General features: G+C 50.1%; 3 protein-coding genes across 4 annotated transcripts in view; 2 read left to right on the forward strand and 1 right to left on the reverse strand.

Annotated features, from left to right (window-relative positions):
• The first annotated feature begins 508 nt into the window (after positions 1 to 508).
• On the forward strand, positions 509 to 5,639 carry HNRNPA1 (heterogeneous nuclear ribonucleoprotein A1). 2 transcript variants are annotated; one of them, XM_037514895.2, is made up of 11 exons: positions 509 to 610; positions 1,155 to 1,271; positions 1,558 to 1,704; positions 1,812 to 2,022; positions 2,106 to 2,198; positions 2,284 to 2,376; positions 2,670 to 2,744; positions 2,942 to 3,100; positions 3,649 to 3,804; positions 4,026 to 4,092; positions 4,330 to 5,639. In XM_037514895.2, the coding sequence occupies exons 1-10, from the start codon at positions 596 to 598 to the stop codon at positions 4,079 to 4,081; spliced, it is 1,122 nt and encodes a 373-aa protein (XP_037370792.1). In that variant the 5' UTR covers positions 509 to 595; the 3' UTR covers positions 4,082 to 4,092; positions 4,330 to 5,639. The 2 variants fall into 2 exon arrangements, with proteins under 2 accessions (XP_037370792.1, XP_037370794.1); XM_037514897.2 differs by lacking the exon at positions 2,942 to 3,100 and having other exon boundaries at positions 510 to 610; positions 4,330 to 5,637.
• Positions 5,640 to 9,196: 3,557 nt separating this feature from the next.
• NFE2 (nuclear factor, erythroid 2) lies at positions 9,197 to 17,169 on the reverse strand. Its single transcript, XM_037514894.1, has 3 exons — positions 16,955 to 17,169; positions 12,850 to 13,018; positions 9,197 to 10,545 (listed from the first exon to the last, which is right to left on the reverse strand). Exons 2-3 carry the CDS (start codon positions 12,961 to 12,963, stop codon positions 9,535 to 9,537), a joined length of 1,125 nt encoding a protein of 374 aa, XP_037370791.1. The 5' UTR covers positions 12,964 to 13,018; positions 16,955 to 17,169; the 3' UTR covers positions 9,197 to 9,534.
• The window catches only part of COPZ1 (COPI coat complex subunit zeta 1), a 40,325-nt gene continuing 32,046 nt past the window's right edge, over positions 12,465 to 20,743 (forward strand). The window contains exon 1 of the mRNA XM_054696684.1: positions 12,465 to 12,559. The gene's annotated coding sequence lies outside the window, so the exon portion shown is untranslated. The remainder of the gene's footprint in view (positions 12,560 to 20,743) is intronic.

A 20,743-nucleotide genomic window follows, 5' to 3' on the forward strand; every position in this document is an offset into this window, starting at 1 on the left:
CCACGACCGCCACCACGCAGGCGCCGTGGGGCCGCGGCGGCCTACCGACCGCCATTTCACGTGCGCCGGCGCCAGGGGGGACGTCTCAGGACGCCTGCGTCAGCTCGCCATTTTATACACATGCGCCGGGCCGGCCGTCGCGGCGAGGGGCCGAGGTGTCGGATGTAACGACTTTTATAACACCTAGTATTCATCGTACTTTGCCAACTGAGTTTAATAATATTCAGGGCGTGGAGAGTGACTTTTTTTAAGCACTTAAGTACATTCAAATATGAATGATTGCTTGGACAGCCAATAAAAATCGCTCGGAAAAATGTTACTCGCAACCAATGGCCCTCCAGGGGTGGAGCCTGTGGAACGCCCAGGCGGATGACGCGCTCCGCAATCCGATACCGCGGGCCAATAGCAGGGGGCAGCTATTTCCTGTAGCCAATCAGAGCGGGCCGTGGGCGGAGTCTGCCAATGCCGAGCGCGCGGAGGCGGGATAAAAAAGCGAGGCCGAAGGTAGGCTGGCCGACCCGCTCGTGGGCTTGCTCCTTTCTGCCTGTGGACGCCGGCGAGGAAGCATCGCAGCTGTCTCCCTGCCACTGCCGTCATGTCGAAGTCAGAGGTGAGTGAGACGCGCTCCGCGGCCAGCTTCCGCCCGCGCCCCTTCCAGAAGCCGGCGGGGGGCGGCCCGCCTCGGCTCTGCGCGCCAGGCCCCTCGGCGGAGGCTCGGCCGCCGCCGGGCCTACCCCTCCCGAAGTGCAGGCCGCCATTTTGTCCTCGTCGTCGCCATGAGGCCGCCCTCCCGCAGCCCCGGTTGGCGACCCGGACGTGCTCCTCCGGGCGGAGCTTGGCTCTTCGGGGATCTGTTTCTGACCTTGTTTCAAGGGGTGGTTTGCGTAAAGAGCGCCCGGAGTCTTTTATGGGGAACGCACCCGTCTCGCCCCGTTCTTTTGTTGCGCCTGCGTCGGCGGGAGAGGGGGGCGCATGCGCCCGAGCGCGCTCCGCCCAGCCCCCGCTCGGGCCCGCGAGCCTGGGGAGCAGCACGTGGCTTCCTGCGGCCCAGAGGAACAATAAGCACGGGGTGCTTTGTAGTCCGGTTTGGCTTCTTACTGGGCTGTGTTGTGCGTCAGGGCCTCACTCACCGTTCTCTCTCCCCCAACCCCCAGTCTCCCAAGGAGCCGGAACAGCTTCGGAAGCTCTTCATTGGAGGTTTGAGCTTTGAAACTACCGATGAGAGTCTGAGAAGCCATTTTGAGCAATGGGGAACGCTCACGGACTGTGTGGTAAGAGTTGGAAGAGACAGAAAAAGTTAGGCGTAGTAGGCTTACCGGGCTCGCCTGCCTCTTATACTTGCCTGGATGTTTATGGAGGTTGTAAATAAGGGTGCAGTTGGGGAGAACTTGGCAGAGGAAACAGTTGCTTAACTAAAAAGCTCCTTCGCAAATCTGCAGAAGGAAACCTGGAGGATTTTGTGTGAAGGACGTATAAAATTTGCTATTAACCTTATTCAGAGAGCAGTGATACTAGTTTTGGGGGTCTTACGGTGTACTAAATGAATTAACGTCTCAGGTGATGAGAGATCCAAATACCAAGCGATCCAGAGGCTTTGGGTTTGTCACGTATGCCACGGTGGAGGAGGTGGATGCAGCCATGAATGCGAGGCCACACAAGGTGGATGGAAGAGTTGTGGAACCAAAGAGGGCTGTGTCAAGAGAAGTAAGTGATTCCCCTCCCCCCAAGTGTGCAAAGATACTTTACATTTATGGGGATGGTAGAAACTTTGATATGAAGATAAATTTTCCTAAAATAATTTTTCTTGCTAGGATTCTCAAAGACCTGGTGCCCACTTAACTGTGAAAAAGATTTTTGTTGGTGGGATTAAGGAAGACACTGAAGAACATCACTTGAGAGATTACTTTGAGCAGTATGGGAAAATTGAAGTGATTGAAATCATGACTGATCGAGGCAGTGGCAAGAAGAGAGGCTTTGCTTTTGTAACCTTTGATGACCATGATTCTGTAGACAAAATTGTCAGTAAGTATTAGATGATTGATATTTGCTAAGGGCCCCAAAATCCCTGTTGCATTCTAAACTCTGAGATCATGTTCTCTTTCAAGTTCAGAAATACCATACTGTGAATGGCCACAACTGTGAAGTAAGGAAAGCCTTATCTAAGCAAGAGATGGCCAGTGCTTCGTCCAGCCAGAGAGGTGAGGGTTTTGCTTGATTGAACTTTGAAGATATTTTTGAAAGATTCCAATATGGCTTGACATTTTTTGATTTAATCTCTTTAAGGTCGAAGCGGTTCTGGAAACTTTGGTGGTGGTCGTGGAGGTGGTTTTGGTGGGAATGACAACTTTGGTCGTGGAGGAAACTTCAGTGGTAGAGGTATGTGTAGTTGTAGTTTGCATAAAGAATTAACAGTAAACTTGTAATCAGTTACCCTCGGATGACTAATGCTTGTTGCAATTTAAGGCCGCAATTTACAGCTGTATGTAACTGCCAGAACGTTTCCTGTTACATTTTATCCAAATGTGGTTCTGACTTATCAGCAACCAGAAGTTGATATCTTTGTTATGCGAATCGGTTTTGCAGTCCAGGAGCTGCCTATTGAAACTTTGACTTAGAAAAACATAATTTGTGTATTACAAACATACTTAAAAGCCTTGCTTTTCTTCCAGGTGGCTTTGGTGGCAGCCGTGGTGGTGGTGGATATGGTGGCAGTGGGGATGGCTATAATGGATTTGGTAATGATGGTGAGTAATTTTGAGCAGTATATAAGTGAAACTTTTGGCAACCTTTAGAATAGGTTAGTAGAGACTAAAACTAGTGCATGACAAGCTCAACACTGACCATAACAAGCATGCTGTGAGCAGGCCTTTAGCCATTATGCTTGCACAGATTTTGATTGTTAAATACCTTTGTCTTATTGAGAAGAATTGTATTCTTGTAGGTGGTTATGGAGGAGGCGGCCCTGGTTACTCTGGAGGAAGCAGAGGCTATGGAAGTGGTGGACAGGGTTATGGAAACCAGGGCAGTGGCTATGGCGGGAGTGGCAGCTATGACAGCTATAACAACGGAGGAGGCGGAGGCGGCTTTGGCGGTGGTAGTGGTAGGTATCCAGTGACCCAAGTACTTGGTGCAATAGCTAGATTAGTCTTGTGAAGTTGATGGCTTATCTGGGAATTTGATGATCTTAAGCATTGTGTGGCACATTGCATGGTATTTTTTCAGTGGGCTTCCATGCTCCCTCCTCCTAGCTTTAAGCTGGGGCCGCCTCACTCCCAAATAGATAAGTGGATAGTGGTGTCTTCAATTGGAATTAGGTTAGCTGCCAGCAGGATTGAGTATCTTAACTCCTTTGGGACCTTAGGCACTTAGTTGATGTATCTAGGAAAGCAGCATGTATTTGCAGTGCTTCTGGCTGGGTTAAGGCTGTAGAAGATGTGTGTTGGGCCATGGTGACTTTTTAAACTGCTGGATGATTCAACTGAATTTCTTGCCCAGAAAGGATGAAGTGTAAGGAAAACAATTGGAGCCACCAGAGTTTGGGAGGAAAAGCAGATAATTAATACAACTTTTTTTTGTTCACTCTGAACACTAAATACATTCAGAATCACTTCCCCAAATAACAACTTAAGGTTATCTTTGTCTTTCCAGGAAGCAATTTTGGAGGTGGTGGAAGCTACAATGATTTTGGCAACTACAACAATCAATCTTCAAATTTTGGACCCATGAAAGGAGGAAACTTTGGAGGCAGAAGCTCTGGCCCCTATGGTGGTGGAGGCCAATACTTCGCCAAACCACGAAACCAAGGTATAGTTTCCATATGTCGTATTTGAGGCCCAAGTATCTCTAGAACTATAGATATTACTAGCAACTGATACATGAAATCTAACTGATACACATGTAGATGACTAAAAAGCTGACATTTTAAAACTAATTGAAAAAATCTTAATGGTTCAAAACTGGAATTCTATCATGCTAGATACAAAAGCGTTACTTCCAAAGCTTAAAAGAATGAATTTTAATTTTAGGTGGCTATGGTGGTTCCAGCAGCAGCAGTAGCTATGGCAGTGGCAGAAGGTTTTAATTAACTGCCAGGTAAGTGAACACCTTTTTGTGTTTAAAATTAATTTTTTTGTAATTATTAATGAACCCAGTAACCCTAATGTAGCTGAGCAGTGCAACATAGTTAACATTATAATTGCAGTAAAAAAAAATTGTGGATATTAAGTTAATAGATCAGCAAAATTTGTGGGAAACAAAACTTGCTATTGGATTGTAGCCTTGAGTCTTAATATGTTTAGATTAACAACTTTATTCCATATTGTTCAACAGGAAACAAAGCTTAGCAGGAGAGGAGAGCCAGAGAAGTGACAGGGAAGCTACAGGTTACAACAGATTTGTGAACTCAGCCAAGCACAGTGGTGGCAGGGCCTAGCTGCTACAAAGAAGACATGTTTTAGACAATACTCATGTGTATGGGCAAAAAAATCTCGAGGACTGTATTTGTGACTAATTGTATAACAGGTTATTTTAGTTTCTGTTCTGTGGAAAGTGTAAAGCATTCCAACAAAGGGTTTTAATGTAGATTTTTTTTTTTTTTTTGCACCCATGCTGTTGATTGCTAAATGTAATAGTCTGATCATGACGCTGAATAAATGTGTCTTTTTTTTAAATGTGCTGTGTAAAGTTAGTCTACTCTGAAGCCATCTTGGTAAACTATCCCAACAGTGTGAAGTTAGAATTCCTTCAGGGTGGTGCCAGGTTCCATTTGAAATTTATTTATAACTTGCTTGGGCAGAGAAGCCATTGTTCTCAGAAATCTTGGTGTAGTTGAACTGACGGTTACTGTGTTGTGACTTGGAGTTCACCATTAAAAGGGTCACCCAAGCAAAGTCATGGAGTTTATTTGGTTATTAATGATTGTTGGCACATCCTATGCAATATATCTAAATTGAATTATGGTACCAGATAAAATCACAGATGGGAATGAACCTTGTGTATCATCCATTATCATGTGTAATCAATAAACGATTTAATATCTTGAATGGAATGACAACTGTATGGATTTGGGACTGGCAGAGCTTTGGACTTTCCCCACCCATTACCCCCCTGATAATGTTGAATGCTTCTATCACAATTCAAGTTCAAAACTCTGCCAGAGAATAGAAACCAGCTGCTGGCTAATGCCACCCATAAGTCCACAGATAGAAGTGTTTGAGAGACATTTTTAAACTGACCAGTACCAGTAAGAATTTTTTTATTCTTATCACAAAAACAGGTTCACATTAAAGGAAAACTGCAGTTTTACCTTATCCTGGTGGGGTGGGTCTTCATAGAGGTGGTGGAGTAACCACACTGCTTGGATAGTGTGACTGGAGGTGGTGAGGAGCCATTATTTGTTTACATTCGTATTAAACTGCAGTTTTCCTTTAAATTACGGCACAAGATCACACAACCACCCTAAACTGTTAATTGTACAGAAAATGATTTCTAAACCTTTTTAACAGCAATATCCAATCATTGTTATTTGTATATAGGTTCTTTTGAGTCCTCCCTTTGGTGCCCTCGATTTCAGTGCCATTGTACCTAGTAGCATAGATTTGTTTGATCACTAGGACTGTGTAATCCATCCCGTGGGTGTGTTAATCACGGAAGTGTGGGGAGGGAAGGGGGGTGGGGGAGGGCGGGGTGGAGGGGGTGGGAAAGTGTGGATGGTAGTTTCCATGGGTTTGATACTGGCTGAGTTTGCAATGGCAGGTGGAATCTTAACTATTGAGGGAGTTTGCAGATACCTCAGGATTCGTGACAATGCCTTTAAAGATCCAGGAGAGATGTTCAGCTTCTAGGAACTGCTAGCAAGCATTAGCGCGAATGGCTCCGAGCTCAGACACTCTACAGCTGAGAGTAGACACTTGTGGTATGTGGAGTACAGATAAGCCAGGGGCAGGCCACCAGCAGCACCCTCCATGAAAGCTAGGAGGGAGTGAAGTTTCAGTGACCATCGCAAGGAAGGAGGCAGACAAGAGTAAGGCACACCTGACTCTTAGGACTAGCAGTAAGAACCAGGAGGAAAGGTTTTATTGCTATGCTGGTAGGTAAGAACAGATTTTACTTACACCCATATAGTTATCTAAAGTCCAGTTTTGTTATATTTTCCTTAATCAATTGAGCCAAAAACTAGTCCAGTAAAGCTGAACTTGTTTTTCTGGAGATGAACTATTTTAAATTAATACCCTAGTTTTGGTCGCTCCCAATTGAAGGAAGTGAGCTCTTTATGCTGTGATAATATATTTTTGCCCTTTAATTTTTATTTACTATTTTCCTTTGACCCATTTCTTTAAAACAATGGCTCAAAGTAATGCAATAGAATCTTCCCCAAAATGATGGTGGGAGGGAGGCTGGGTGGACCATTAGTAGGGTGGGGGTGGGGGCCTTAGCCAGAAATGGGACTTGGACTCAGAGAAAAGCTAGTTCTAAAGGTTCTTTGCTTTTCTAGGGAGGAGTCTGCTACTACAGGCTAATCTGCTCTCTTAAACTGAAACTCACCTGTCAAAAGTTGATGTCTTAAAAGGTAAGTTTTTATATAAAGCAACAGCGCTTGGTGTTCTGAAAGTGAGGATGACAAGCTGTGCCTCAGAACCAAAAATGAGCTCTCGAGTCTGTTCTGAACCATAAAGCAGCTGGGTTCCTCGTAAAAGAGAATGGATGTAACTGTAGAGTCGTTCACTGCTTACAAGTACTTCATAAACTTTCTCTCTTTGCAGGAATATCCTAATGAGGACAACCTTTACTCAGCCTTTGGGCACTTCATTGTCACTGCCATGCAGTTGTCATTAGCTGCTGTGCAGCTCAAATCATTCAGTTATATGAATGGATTATTTTTTAAATAAAGTACTTTATTTCTGTTTCTTGGGTCTTTTTTGTCTCTTGATTTTGTTGTATATTTGTTTACCATTTTTCAGGTTTGACTATGGGCACATAATGATTTTTTTTTTTTGAAGATTTATTTATGCATACAAGAGCTGAGGTAAAGGCAAGAAGTGCAGGGGGAGGGGAGTGTGAGGATTCTCACAGCAATTGGGGAGCAGAACAGGCGGATTGATTAAAATACACTGCTGAGGGGAGCAGCGGGCGAGACAGGTCTGCTGCGCCATATGGGTAGCTCCCTGGCCAGGGATCAAACTCTGCTGCAGTGACTGCCAATAGCTTCATAGTGCTGAGGCTTAACCCCTTGTGCCACCAGGGAGGCCCCAGGCCAGAAAGATTTGTAGCAGAATCAAAGCTTCCTTGCCAATGCTGTCCTGGATCCATCTAATCTCAGGGCTTATATAGAAGGTAGTACTTTTTTTAAAGCTCATGGTTGAAGAAAACTGCAACAATATTAACTGCTTAAAATGTTGAAATTTGGGATACGGAGGAAGGATTATATCATACAAAGATAGTGCTGTATTCTTTACTATATTAAAGTTACTCGGTGTCATGGTTTTAAGTGAAATAAATGGCTCGCTGCAGGAATGGTTTGACCCACTTAGAAGTAAGTGGTTTGTCATTGCTTCCCTTGAATATGTCCTTTTTGTAACTCCCCTGGCAGGAGGAGATAAAGTTGTAAAAGCCAACTGCTGCCATTGAGCTCAGTGAGTCACTTCTCAGAGCTATGTTTATCTGCTGGGAGCTCTGCAGGGGTAATGAATCTCATCATTGCCAAACAAGTTGTATTTATTGGCCAGCTTCCTCAGACTTCAAAAAAGTCTCAAGTGAGAGTTAAGATTAACAGTGTAAAGGATGGAAGTCTTAGCCTTTCAAAGGGTAATGAGTCTGGGGGCCTCCCAGGTTGCACAAGGGGTTAAGACACAACCTATGAAGCTAACAGCAGCCACAGCATGCATGAGTTTGATCCCCCGGCCAGGGAGCAACCCACAGGGCGCAGCAGACCCCTCCTGCTTTGCCCGCTGTTCCCCTCAGCAGTGTACTTCAGTCAGTCTGCCTGTTCTGTTTCCCCACTCTGTCTATGGTGGATCCTCTCACCACCACCACCCCATGCCTACACGTCTGGCCTGTACCCCAGCTCTTGTATGGATGAAAATAATTTTTTAAAAATCTTCAAAGGTAATCTGAAAGTTACAGAAGCAATATTTAATCCTTGAGCAAATTATTTAAGTTTTTGGATCACAATGCAGTCACTCTGAAGCCATGTTGTACTACCTTTTTGTCTCGGTGGGTTGATGTCCTTCCTGTTGCTGTGCACCTTCAAGAGAGCAGACCATTGTCTCCTCACTTTATTTACAGTGCTTACAGCTTTGAGGACCAGTTATAAATCAGAGACATCCTGCAGGGGAGGAGGAGGGAGACAGGAGCACAGGGGACTGAGGTGATGGTGCACGGGTGCATTGGGGAAGGAAACTATGGACACTACACGGGGGTGGGGGGTGGTGAAGCATATATTGTATAAAAATGAACTATGATGTAAAAAAATTTATTTTAAAAATTATTAGATGTGACAGGTAAAAAAATGTAGATTACAGGGCCTTCCTGGTGGCGCAGGGGTTAAAGACAGCACTATCAAGCTATTGCCAGCCACTGGAACATAAGTTCAATCCCCTCATCCGTTTCTGATGAATCCTTTCACCCAGCCCCCCACCGCACCTCTGGCCTACACCCCAGTTTTTGTATGCATAAATAAAAATCTTTTAAAAGGTCCTAGATCTTAAAACAATCTGAAGAAGGGGGTATATAAAGCAAGAATTGGGTAATGTTTGCCTAACAGCCCGGGGTGGGAGAGAGATTTTGTATATTGCACTCCACTGTGAAGCAGGTTTTACTAAGACCTGGATATGAAACTTCGGAAACAAGTGTCCAAAATGTCTCATTCCAATTAAGAGCACCTCGTTCAGTCTTCTGCAAGCTCTGGCACATCAGGACCCAGGGAATCCTTTTGGGGTGGCTGAAACAGGAGGCCAGTGGGTATTCTGTGCTCCATGGACAGAGGAGAGGCCTGAACCTCATAGAGGGTCTACCTGCTTGGGCGACTCTCCCAGCTCTATAAATAGGAACCTCTCACAACAGAGTGGGGTTCCTCAGATTGATTATCCATGTTTGAAAAGTGGGATGGGAGCAGCAGATCACACTGCAGGGGCCCAAATTTTCTGCGTACCTCATTTGGGAAAGAAATGAACTTGGCAGGGTTTCCTCCCCACCGCCAATAGGTTATTGAACTCAGGATTGCTCAGCTTCCACCCTCGAAAACAAAGATACAGTGGAATACTGTTTCTGTAGAACGCTTTATATACCAAAGCTCAAACAAAAGGTGCAGGTTGGAGACAGGGAAGCTGAATCGGAAGAGAGATCCCAGCCCTCCCCTCACATCCTTGCTTCCAGACAAGTCAAATAAAGCTTGGCCCTTCCACCAACCGCCAGGTGTTACCAATGTCCCCATTTAGTCTAAAGAACTCAGCTCTCGCTGCGTCTTGGGTGGAGAGCACCTTCATCAGAGGGAATGAAGGAAATCTCCATCACCAGCCCACCCCACCCCGGACCAGCTCAGTCTGTGGCCTCCATTTTGGTCCCCCGGGGCACCAGGAAGATGGCCCCATCTGCAGCCTGGTGCAGCGCATACTCCTCGGGGGAGTAGCTGTTGCCTGCTTCATCCCGCAGGTGCTGGAAAATGTCACTGTATAGCTCAGTCAGCTGCTGGCGCATGACCTCCAGGGTCCTGTCGGCCTCCCCTCGGGCTCGGAGAAGCCGCTCCCTCTCACTGCCCAGGCGCTCCAGCTCCCGCTCCAGCTGCACGATGGTCTCCAGCTTCCTCTTGCGACAGTTCTGGGCGGCTACCTTGTTCTTGCCCCTGCGTCGGATGTCCCGGACTAGTGCCAGCTGGCTCTCTGTCAGCGGGTACCTTGCCAGTAGCTCATTAAAGTCATCTACCGGCAAGTTGACGATCTTGTCCGTAGGGAAAGGGATCTTCATGGCCAGGGCCCGCCGCTCATCGCGACTCCCTGCCTCCCCTCGTGCAGGGGGCTTGGCCCGCACAGTGCCCGAGGGGGGATCTAAGGCTAAGGGGGCATCAGCGGGTGGCAAGGCATAGTTGGGGTGGGCCAAGGAGTTGTGCATAAGTGAGTAGGGGTACTCCACTGGGTACATCTCTACATAGTCGCTACGCCGCCGACCAGCCTCTGTCCCCTCCAGCTCAAGAGATTCAGCATCACTATAATTGAGGGATAATCCTGAGTCAGATTCTGGGTCTTCTTGGGGCTTAGGTGGTGGCGCCGCTGACAGCCCAATGTCCAAGAAGGGCAAGGGGTCTGGGAGAGGTTCATTGAGCAGGCCCGAGAGCGTCAGTGGCTTGGAAACTGGAATGGCCATGTTGCCGTAAGAGTATGGGGGATCAGGGACATGAGACGTGGGTGCTGGGAGCTCATAAGGTGGTGGAGGAAGCGGGAAGCCAGCGTCAGGGTGGATAGAGCAGGGACAGTAAGTTGGAGGCAGTGGGGGTCCAGTGTATGGAGTTGGGGCTGGAGGCTCAAACGATGGCTCACTTGGAGCATTTAGGCCCTGCAAGAAAAAGACAAAGGTTTGGAGACAGGCTGAGAAAAAGGAGCCATCTCTCTCTCAGGACCAAGCTGGGTCCTTCTGAAAGACCCGGTGAGATAGTAACAAGGGAACAGAAAAGTGCTGAAGATCATGAGAAGTTTCTTGCAAAATTGTGATGCAGCTAGTCTAAGAAAAAAGCAGCTGAGGCGTGGCAGACCTCTCCTGTCTCGCCCGCTGCTCCCCTCGGCAGTGTTTTCGATCGTCTGCCTGTTCTGCTCCCCGCTCTGTCTCTGGTGAATTCTCTCGCCCTTCCATGCCTCTGGCCTGTACCCCAGTTCTTGTATAAATAAATAAATAAATCTTTAAAAAAAAAAAAAAGAAAAGAAAAAGCAGCTGAAACAGGGGCCTCCCTGGTGGTGCAAGGGGTTAAGCAAAGCACTATGAAGCTATTCACAGCCTCTGCAGCACGAGTTTGATCCCCGGCCAGCCAGGGAGCTACCCACATGGCACAGCAGACCTCTCCTATCTCGCCCGCTGCTCCCCTCAGCAGTGTTTTCAGTTGTCTGCCTGTTCTGCTCCCCACTCTGTCTCTGGTGAATTCTCTCGCCCTTCCACGCCTCTGGCCTGTACCCCAGTTCTTGTATAAATAAATAAATCTTTAAAAAAAAAAAGAGGGCCTCCCCTGGTGGTGCAGCGGTTGAGCGCCGGGTTGTGAGGCTGCCCATGGCCTCTGCAGCGCTAGTTCGATCCCCAGCCACCGCGAGGGTCCCACAAAAAGAAAGAAAAAAAAGAAAAAGCAGCTGAAACAGGGGCCTCCCTGGTGGTGCAATGGGTTAAGCACAGCACTGTGAAGCTATTCGCAGCCTCTTCAGCACGAGTTCGATCCCTGGCCAGCCAGGGAGCTACCCACATGGCACAGCAGACCTCTCCTATCTTGCCTGCTGCTCCCCTCAGCAGTGTATTTTGTCAGTCTGCCTGTTCTGTTCCCTGCTCTGTTTCTGGTGAATCCTCTCACCCACCCACCCACACACACACACACCCCTCTGGCCTGTCCCCCAGTTCTTGTATGCATAAATAAATCTTTAAAAAAAAAAAAAAAGGGGGGCCTCCCCTGGTGGTGCAGGTGGTTGAGTGCAGTGCTGTGAAGCTGTCCGCAGCCTCTGCAGCACAGGTTCGATAGCCGCCTCCCGGTGAGGGTCCCACATGGCGCGCAGACCTCTCCTGTCGCGCCCGCTGCTCCCCTCAGCAGTGTACTTCGGTCCTTCTGCCTGTTCTGCTCCCCACTCTGTCTCTGGTGAATTCTCTCACCCTCCCGCACATCTGGCCTGTACCCCAATACTTGTATAAATAAATAAATAAATCTTTAAAAAAAAAAAAAAAGCTGACACAGAAATGGATGTCAGTCACTAGGGCAGACCAGAAACATTATGGACTCTCTCCTCCTGAAGGAAGTTCGTACTGGGTTTCTTTATTTCCTTCAGGAAGAAAAGGAGAGGTTATCGAAGACACTCCTGAACCCTTTTCCTCAGCAGTTATCCAGGGTTAAAGGGTCAAGTTCAGACCCTGGTTATGCCCTGGGTCCCCAGCAGAGGGAGCTGTTGTGTGGGAGGAGGGCTGGGGCAGATCCCCAGGGCCCAGGCCTGGTGCAGGGGAGAAAAGGGGGCCAGTGACACAGACCCAGGTCTGGGAACGGAGGCTCTTTGGAGAGCCGGCACACGCTGTCCCCTCTCCTCTCCAGCCCCTCTGTCCCTGCCCAGGTGCGGAGGACAGAACACGCTGAAAACCAGGCCCCCAACCCACATTGGGGAGCCACCCTGCTCCAGCCCAGCTGGAGACAAAGGCGTCATTGTTAGGCCAACAGACACCCCTTTGTCCAGCTAGCAGGAGGAGAGGACCCTGCCATAGTCTGACCCCCCTTTCCTGAGGCCCCTGAACTACTACTCTGCTACCTGGGGGAGAGGGGCCCAGCTGCTTCGGGCAGGGGGAGGAAGCGAGGAAGAAGACGGGCAGGGCTGGAGGAGAGGGAAGTCAGAAGGTGAGAAAGGGAAGGGGAGCAGGAGGTAGGATAAAGAGGGGTGAGCAGAGTGGCTGCTGAGAAGGCTTAGCCCCTAATTGGATCGGATCCTTCTTTCCCCATCACCCCTAGCCCCTGCTCCTCCCGCCCCGTCCATGTTCTGGTCTTCCACCCCACGGTCCTCCTGCTCCAACCCTTCCTTTTCCAACCCCTGGGTTATTTCCAGCTCGAGACCCTGAGCTCCGCTTGCTGCAGCCTCCTGGCGCCATCCCTGCCGGACTCCCCTCTTCCTTCCCCGCAGCCCCACTCACCTGCAGCTCAGTGATGGACATGATCTCTTGCCAGGTCAGTTCCATCTCCCCCAGCTCCAGAGCAGGCAGTTGTGTCACCCTGTTCCTGCTCTGCTGGGGAGGACACGGGGGCATCCTACTGGGCCAGAGCCTGGTCTAGGATCCCCCAAACCCAAATGGCCCCAGCAACCTGTATTGAGAAGAAATGGGGGTTAGTGCCTCTCCTGCTAGGTGGGGGTCAGGGATTTTGCCCTGCCTCCATGGACAAGCTCCCTCCGGCTACACCCCAACCCCTCCCTCCTGCTGGACTCATCCACCAATGCCTTCAGCTAGAAAGTCTTTCTGCCATGCAAGCTGTGCCGCCCTGCTATGTCAGCGCCTAGGTTGCTCCGTAGGTCTTCGCCTCTCTTTTTTTTGACAAGATGGCTGCTCTTTCTCTTACTTCTTATTCCCCAGAACTGTAGCACTGGCCAGGGCAATGGCATCTGTCACATCTGGGTATGGAGCCCCCCATTTTCTCAGGCAATCTCAGGGTTCGTTCCTGCCTTCTTTCTCTGTCCTCAATTTTAGTTCAGTCTTTTCTTCCAAGAGGAGAGTGAGTGCTTGGGGATCCCCAAGGAGTATGTTATGGGAAGAACCCAAGCAGACAGCCCCTCCCCTTCTCCAAGATATGGCCCCGGCCTGGTGGTTGATAGCAGCCCTGCCGCTCCTCCTGTCCTGGCCCTAGCGCCCCTGCCCGGCTCAGATAAGAGGTTTATCAGCGGCAGGCAGCAGAGAAGGAATGGTCTCTTCACACACTGTACCTCTGCCCTGTGTCTGGGCAGGTCAGCTTGGCCATACCCTAGCCCACACAGCGGGGGGCGGGGGCGGTTCCTAAGGTAATAAAACAGCCACAGCAAAGACTTCTTAAGTATTTGTCAAGTATTTGCTTTTTTATGAGATTGCTTTTTGAAAAGATTCTAGAAGGTCCATTCAGAAATTGAGAGCCACGCTGGTAGATAGCGGGGTCAGGTCTGGAACCTCTACTGACTGATTCTGCTGCCGATACCATCTTCCAGGCTCCCGCCTGCATCATTCCTGCCTCCGCACTCCCAGCCTCCGTTGGCAGCCTCGTCAGCCACTTCTTTCTGTGGGCTCTCAGTCTCTTTTCTCTTCTGGGGAATATCTCTGTAGAGTCCTGCGTACACACGCCCCTCCATCGCCCTTCTGGCCCCTGGCTGCAGACCGACACCATGCACTAGTGTGACAATGGGCAACTGTCTCACTTCTGAGTCTCTGTTTCCTCGTTTGTAAAACCAGAGAGTTGAACACGTTGAACTCAGAGGTCCCTTTTGTCCCCCAGTTTAATATTCTCATCAACGCTCATCCCTGTCTTCATCTCCGCTTGCCAGTCCCTCTCCTCATCCTGTCCCCTCCCATCCATTCCTCTCTACTCCATTCCTCTTTCCCCCTGCGCTGGGCAAGACATTCCCAATAGATTTGTCAGGGGCCTCCTGATCTCTTACGACAAGACACCTCACTTGGGTCCTCCTCCCCAAAAGCCCCCCACCCCCCACCTCGCCCTCTCAGTCGCAGCAGGCATGCTGGGGGGGAGGGAAACCTACAGGACCTATTTCATGACCTTAGATCCCACAAGGATGGTCTATCACAGCCAGTTAATATGGAATCCGCTCTTGGACTTACCATGAAACTATGAGAACTGCCATCATCCTTTTGAAGGAGAATCTCCCCAGCCCCTGCCCCCACCCCTTTGTTCTGTTGCCATCGAGCCGGGAGTTGGTGCAGGCCCAGGCCCTTGGCCACTGGGCAGAGTGGGTGGGGTGTTTATGTCTGTCCAGGATGCCATTTCAACACCGGAACCCCTGCGTACTCCCCCACCCAGGTTCTGGCGGAAATTGCCCAAAGGCAAAGTGAATGGAGAAGGGGTTTAGGGGGCAGGGACCATGACTCTTGCCTCATAGTTCTTTGTATCCCCCGCCCTTTGTCCCTCCATATATCTTCCCGGATCTGACTCTCAGGCGCAGTACAAGATGCTGCCCTAGGAGGCGGAGACGAGGGTCTGTGGCCTGCACGCGTGTCCTTGGGCACGCAGCGTCACGTGCAGTCTTTTGCATTACATGGAGACTGAGCTGGAGAAGCTCGTTGCTGTAAGAGGCAGCAAACTCACCTGGCCCGGGCAGTCACATTGAACTGTGTGCCACGTTCACCCAGGGGACTCGTAAAGACACAGGACCCTAAAAGCCACCCTAGGCCTGCTGAATGGAGCTCACATGCGTGGTGCCCAGCAATCAGTATTTTAACAAGCTCCCCGGCATTTCTGATGCCAGTGCCCCATTGTGCTTTGAGAAATGCTGAACTGTCCAGCTGTGTGGATTTACAGGAAGAGGACAAAGCCAGAAAGGAGCCCAACAAACAATCTCCAGGTTTCTGCTAGCTTCAAACCCAGGCAAGACTGAATACAAGACTACCCCAGCAGGAGACCAAATATCATCCCTTTCTCATGGAGATCAGGAGCTCAACTTCCCTGTCACCCTGGGACAGGAAAATGAACATTCAGAACGGAGCTGGAGGAGGCAGGAGGTTGAGGAAGAGGGAGTTTAGGAGAAACTCTGGGGCCCGCTCCCACCAGCTCTCTGGTGCAGTGACAAGCTGGTACTAGACCAAAAGGAGAGTATTTTTTCCCCCCGAAACTTGAGGGTGGGGAGTGGTCTGTACACCAGATGTAGGAGCTACCTTTCTGAGGATGAGCTGAGCAGTCAGTGGTCTAGGTCGGGGGGAGAATACAGCCAATGCTGGATCAAATAGAACATCATGGAGGGTGCAGATACTTGGAAGGTGCAGTGGATTCGCATTTCCCTTGACTTCTAACCAGTTCCATCTTACTCTGCACTTGGAGGTCACACACCTTCTTGCTCTCCAACATTGCATAACAGGTAGGGCTTGAGCTGGCTCCAGGGACTATAACCCACACTCCTTAACTCTCATCCTGATGGTTGTACCCAGAAAGATGCTAGACCAATCCCTGAGTACTCCCAGAGAGTATCCCGTGGCATAAGGATGCTGGATGGGGACCCTTTGGGGGGGGGGTGTGTCCTGGGGCGATGCCTCAATTGATGTCCTAAGTCTCTAAACACTGAGACAAGAGCCTCAGGGACCATGTTCTGAGGCTCATTCTAACACTCTGGTGTCAATGAGAGGCAGAGAAAGGATGGGGAAAGATCAGTGAAATTTAGGGTATGCAGGTGAGCAAACTCTTTGGAAAGATTAGGAAGGATCCCCAAAGAGGCCGAGTAATACAGCGGCGAGACAGAAACAAACAGAATGGAAGAAAAGGGTGGGGACAGATTTGATCAGAGTGAGATCCAGTAGTCCCTGGGACGATACATGACTTAGGTGCATAAGAACAAGGGCAGGGGGACAAGTTTCTGCTATTGGCTCCCAAGACCCAAAATCCAGTCCTTTGGAGGCCAATGATTAGAGTCCCAGCCCCGGCAGAATGATGCCTCGTCTCTTCTCCACTGATCCCTAGGCTCCTACCTCCCAAGCTGCCAAGATGTCTCAAGGGAAGGAGCTACACTGGGGGTGGGATGCCTTCCTCTCCCTTCCAGGTCCAGCTGATCTCACAGCTCCAGACCCTGAGCAGGGGCAAAGGGAGGCAAGAACTCAGCACACCTCCCCTTCCCGCCCCATCCTTCTCAGCAACCCAGGCATCCAGTGTCTCCAGTTCCTCGGCTTGCCCCAGTGTCCCCGCTGGCTGGACAGGGCAGCAGGATGGAGTGGAATAGCGGGAGGGTGGCACCATATACCTGAGAGTCTACTGGCTCTCCCAAGGCAGCCAGCCTGTTATGGGGTCACTCAAGGTCACTTCCCCACATCTCAGGGGACCACTGACTGGTCCCCATCCACAGTTTCTCATACCAAGAATCCCAGAGGGCTCGAGAAACCATCTCGATCTTCTCCCAGAGGAATCTCCAAAGATGTCAAATTCCTAAACCAGGAGCAAGGCCTGAGATCTAAGCTAGGGCTCTGCCGAAAGTTGGTTATTTTCCTCCTCGCCCTCTTTCACCTCCCCAACTGGCCCCCCAGATCCCACAGGAGTCCCTTTTCCAACCCCCACCCCAGGCACCTGTGGCAGGGTCCAGGCAGGGTGAGGAGAGAGATGACGCTTCAATGCTGTCTCTGAGGAGGCTGGGCCTGAGCTGACACCTCCTGGATGAGGAGCTCTGCTACCTCTCAGAACTGGGGAGCGCTGGGCCCCACCCTGAGGCCATAGCTGAGCGCTGAGTGTGGAGGCTCTGGCTGAGCGTGGGGAGCTCTGGGCAGGCAGGCGCACCAGCCTTCTCTCTGAAGCCCTCGGCCTGAGCTCTCCGTCCTTCCTCCAACCCTCCCCTTTCCCCGCGGCCCTCCTCTCCTCCTGCCCCCTCTGGCCAAGAGAGGAAACTTGAGCCCGGTGTGGTTTCTGCCCACACCCCGCCCCCACCTTGCTCCCGGGCCCGCGGGGGCACACCAGGCTCCCAGCCTCTCCCAACCCGCCTTTTCAGCCCAGGAGTCCAGCCGGTGGCGCTTCTCCCAGGCACAGGATGAGTTCCGATCTGATGTCCCACCAGCAGTCACCTCTAAACTTGACACAGGTTGCAATCTCTTTCCCTCTGCCCCCTTGACTTGCTTAGGGACAGGGAAACTGAGTCACAGCAAGGTGGGGGGCAGCTAACGGTAAGGACTAGATATGTGGAACCCCAGGACAGGAGGACATTTGGGGCTCTGTTTTTCTTTAAGGAGAAGCTAGGTTCTGGGGAAAAGGTACAGGAGCTATTTTGGGGAGGTGCAGCCCCAAGGCTTTGATGTGTCCTTTCACCTATAGCCTTATCCCCTCCCCCTGCAGCTTCAGATGTCCTAGGACAAAGGCCTCTTTCTTGGCCAGGCTTGTTGTCAGTTATAAGGTGGGGGGGGGCAGCAGGGACATTATTCACCTCCCTTAAAGGAGATCCTGGTGCCCTCTGTCTGCCTTTCAGGCAAGGCACCCCAACCACATGGCAGCCACATATCTTGGGCAGGCCAGGACCCATGTGTAAGAGATCAGTTTCACTCCCCAGTACCTCCCAGCAGCTCTTTGTCAGGCCAATAAGTAACCCAGAAGTCACTCATTCATCCCTTTGCCTCCAACACATAACCCAAGCCTCAGGCCAAATAGATCTCTCTGCAGAGACTGGCTTTAGCAATTTTCAGCTCTTAGGACAGTCCTTCCTATGTCTAACTTCAATCCTTACAACTGCAGCCTACTTTTTTTTTCTTTTTTATGGTGTTCAAGTTTAACTGGCAACAAAGACCCTAGGGAGGCAGATAGGTGGCACCCCAAGGCTGGCTGGCATTCAGCAAGCACTCTCTAACAGGACTGTGTTCACCATTAAAATTAAATGAAAATGTTCTGCCCAGTTGATAAAGAGTAGCTGTGAAGAGTCTTCCAAGTGTTTTTCACAATGACACCACCACATCAGCCACCCCAGTTCTTCCTGGGGACCCCCACAACTCATCAACACACCAAGCAACTCGAGAGGCTCTGTGGTATGACAGGAGCTTGGCGCCTGTATATGGAATTGATCACCACCCATGCCAAACCCAAAGTTAAATGTTTTGAGTTCCATCCAGGAGGTGACCCACAGCTGCATTACATGTCACTAGTGGGTTCTTAATCTCTTCATGACCTGGACATGAATCTAGGTCATGTACGGGACATTCAGATATCATTCAGATATAGCTCTCTCACTTGCATAGCGAGGGGTTGAGGGATGAGGGGTGGCGATAGTCTAATGATATCAGGTTACAGCAAGTCCACAAACATTTACTGAATGAAAACAATCAATGCAGGACAGTGTTTATGGTATTGTAAATACAATTATGGATACTACAAGCCTCATCATTCATTCATTCAGCAAATATGTTTTAAATATCTATATGTCTTACACTCCAGGAACGCAAAGAGAAATAAATAGACATCGTGTATGTCCTCACTCAGAGCCTAGTAGGGGAATCACATTAATAAAGGTCTATATGGTGCTGTGGAGTAGAATTTCTGCCTGGTGAAATTCATGGAAGGCTTCATGTGTCATATCACAGAGGCGAATCCAGCTGGGTTGTGGAGAATGAGTAGGAGTTCGCAGGACAGAGAAGGGGAGGAGTATTCCAAGCCAAGATGTGTAGGCACAGAGGCACAACACAGCAGTGAATAGTTTTAGCTTAGAAGTAGATTTTGAGAATGGGGGTGGGTCAGGAAGTAGAAAATAAGCCTGAGGCGTCTGGCTGGGGCTGGATTGTAAGGTGTCTTGATGGGGGGAGCTGGGGGGTGGAGGGTGTTTCACCCTCTAAGCAACAGGAGTTCATAGAAGCATTTGAAGCATTTACTACTTTTTTTTTTTTCTTTTATAGAGGCATGTTTTATTTATTTATTTATTTGTTTGTTCGTTTGTTTTGTTTTATACATGCACTGGGTACAGTCAGAAGCGCGGGAGGGTGAGAGAATTCACCAGAGCCAGAGCAGGGAGCAGAGCAGGCAGAAGGACCGAGGTACAATGCTGAGGGGAGCAGCGGGCGCGGCAGGAGAGGTCTGCGCGCCATGTGGGACCCTCCTCTGGTAGGAGAGGTCTGCGCGCCATGTGGGACCCTCCTCTGGTGGCCGGGGAGCAGCCGGGAATCGAACCGGCGCCGCAGAGGCCGCGGGCAGCCTTGCAACCCAGCGCTCAACCGCTGCGCCACCGGGGAGGCCCAGCATTTACTACTTACTTAGGGGGGCAGACAGGATCAGGTATGCTGAGCTAAATGAACAGAGAGCCGTCACTTAGGTGACTGGCCAGGTGGAGGTGTCAATCCTATTTCACCCCCAACCCCACCCTGCAGGAATAGGCTGGTTACTTGGGTTTCCAGCTTGTGTCCAGCTTCCAAAGACCCTTTCTGCCCTCAGGGGAGATAATGGTTCCTTTCCACCACTCCTCTCAGATTCCTGATGTCAGCAGACCACACCTTCCCACTTTACTTAGTCTCTTTTGTTTGATTTACCATTAACAGGGGATTGGGAGGACCTCCCTGGTGGTGCAGTGGGTTGAGCACAGTGCTGTGAAGCTGTCACCAGCCTCTGCAGTGCTGGTTCAATTCTTGGCCTGCCAGGGAGCTGCCCACACGGCACCGCAGACCTCTCCTGTCTTGCCCGCTGCTCCCCTCAGCAGTGTTTTCAGTCCATCTACCTGTTCTGCTCCCCGCTCTGTCTCTGGTGAATTTTTTCACTCTCCTGCACCTGTGGCCTGTACCCATTTCTTGTATAAACAAAATAAATCTTAAAAAAAAAAAAAAAAAAAAAAAAACAGGGACTTGGGAGCCTGAATGGGTTGGTCAGTACCTGTGGCTTGGCAAGGCAGGACACCTAGGATTTTCCTATCCCAAAGAAGATTCTCCCACTTCAGCCAAGGTAGTAGAGTCAGAATATGGGGGGAAATGTGGCCACATATCTTTGCTGTTACACCATTCTCCATCCATGCTGCTTACCCATCTCCAGAAGGCTGACTTATTGTCACCCCTAGTCAACCCACCCCCACCCACATCCCAATGCGCGTGCACACTAACACCAGCATCAGGTCAAGCCACAAGCAGTGTTGCCAAACACTCCACCGGGTTATGCAACCAGTTCCCGAGAAGGGCAGGGCGGTAGAGGTGGGACCAGGGGAGGCCCATGGGTCCCAGAGGGCTGCCATGCCGGCTGGCCTGCTGCTCTGACCGCAGTGGCCCCAGAGGGCGGGGGCAGGGCTGGCCCTTTATCAGTGCCCTGCAGGGCTGCACCCGCCACCCCCTGGCTTCCTCTCTCAACAGACGGAAAGGGGAGGCAGCCACAGGGGGCAAGGGGAGGGCTGGGCGTTATCCTAGGCAGCAG

The sequence above is a fragment of the Talpa occidentalis genome, unplaced genomic scaffold, assembly GCF_014898055.3.
Source record: "Talpa occidentalis isolate TD23 unplaced genomic scaffold, MPIMG_talOcc4v2.1 talOcc4.16, whole genome shotgun sequence".
Classification (NCBI taxonomy): domain Eukaryota; kingdom Metazoa; phylum Chordata; class Mammalia; order Eulipotyphla; family Talpidae; genus Talpa; species Talpa occidentalis.

Excerpts from the sequence above, each read along its gene's own strand:
- HNRNPA1 (XM_037514895.2), top strand. Across the intron at positions 1,705-1,811 it reads AGAGGGCTGTGTCAAGAGAA|GATTCTCAAAGACCTGGTGC; the intron begins GTAAGTGATTCC and ends TTTTCTTGCTAG. Across the intron at positions 3,805-4,025 it reads CGCCAAACCACGAAACCAAG|GTGGCTATGGTGGTTCCAGC; the intron begins GTATAGTTTCCA and ends TTTTAATTTTAG.
- NFE2 (XM_037514894.1), bottom strand. The coding sequence starts at position 12,963 with ATGCCCCCGTGTCCTCCCCAGCAGAGCAGGAACAGGGTGACACAACTG. Across the intron at positions 10,546-12,849 it reads TGTCCATCACTGAGCTGCAG|GGCCTAAATGCTCCAAGTGA; the intron begins GTGAGTGGGGCT and ends TTTTTCTTGCAG.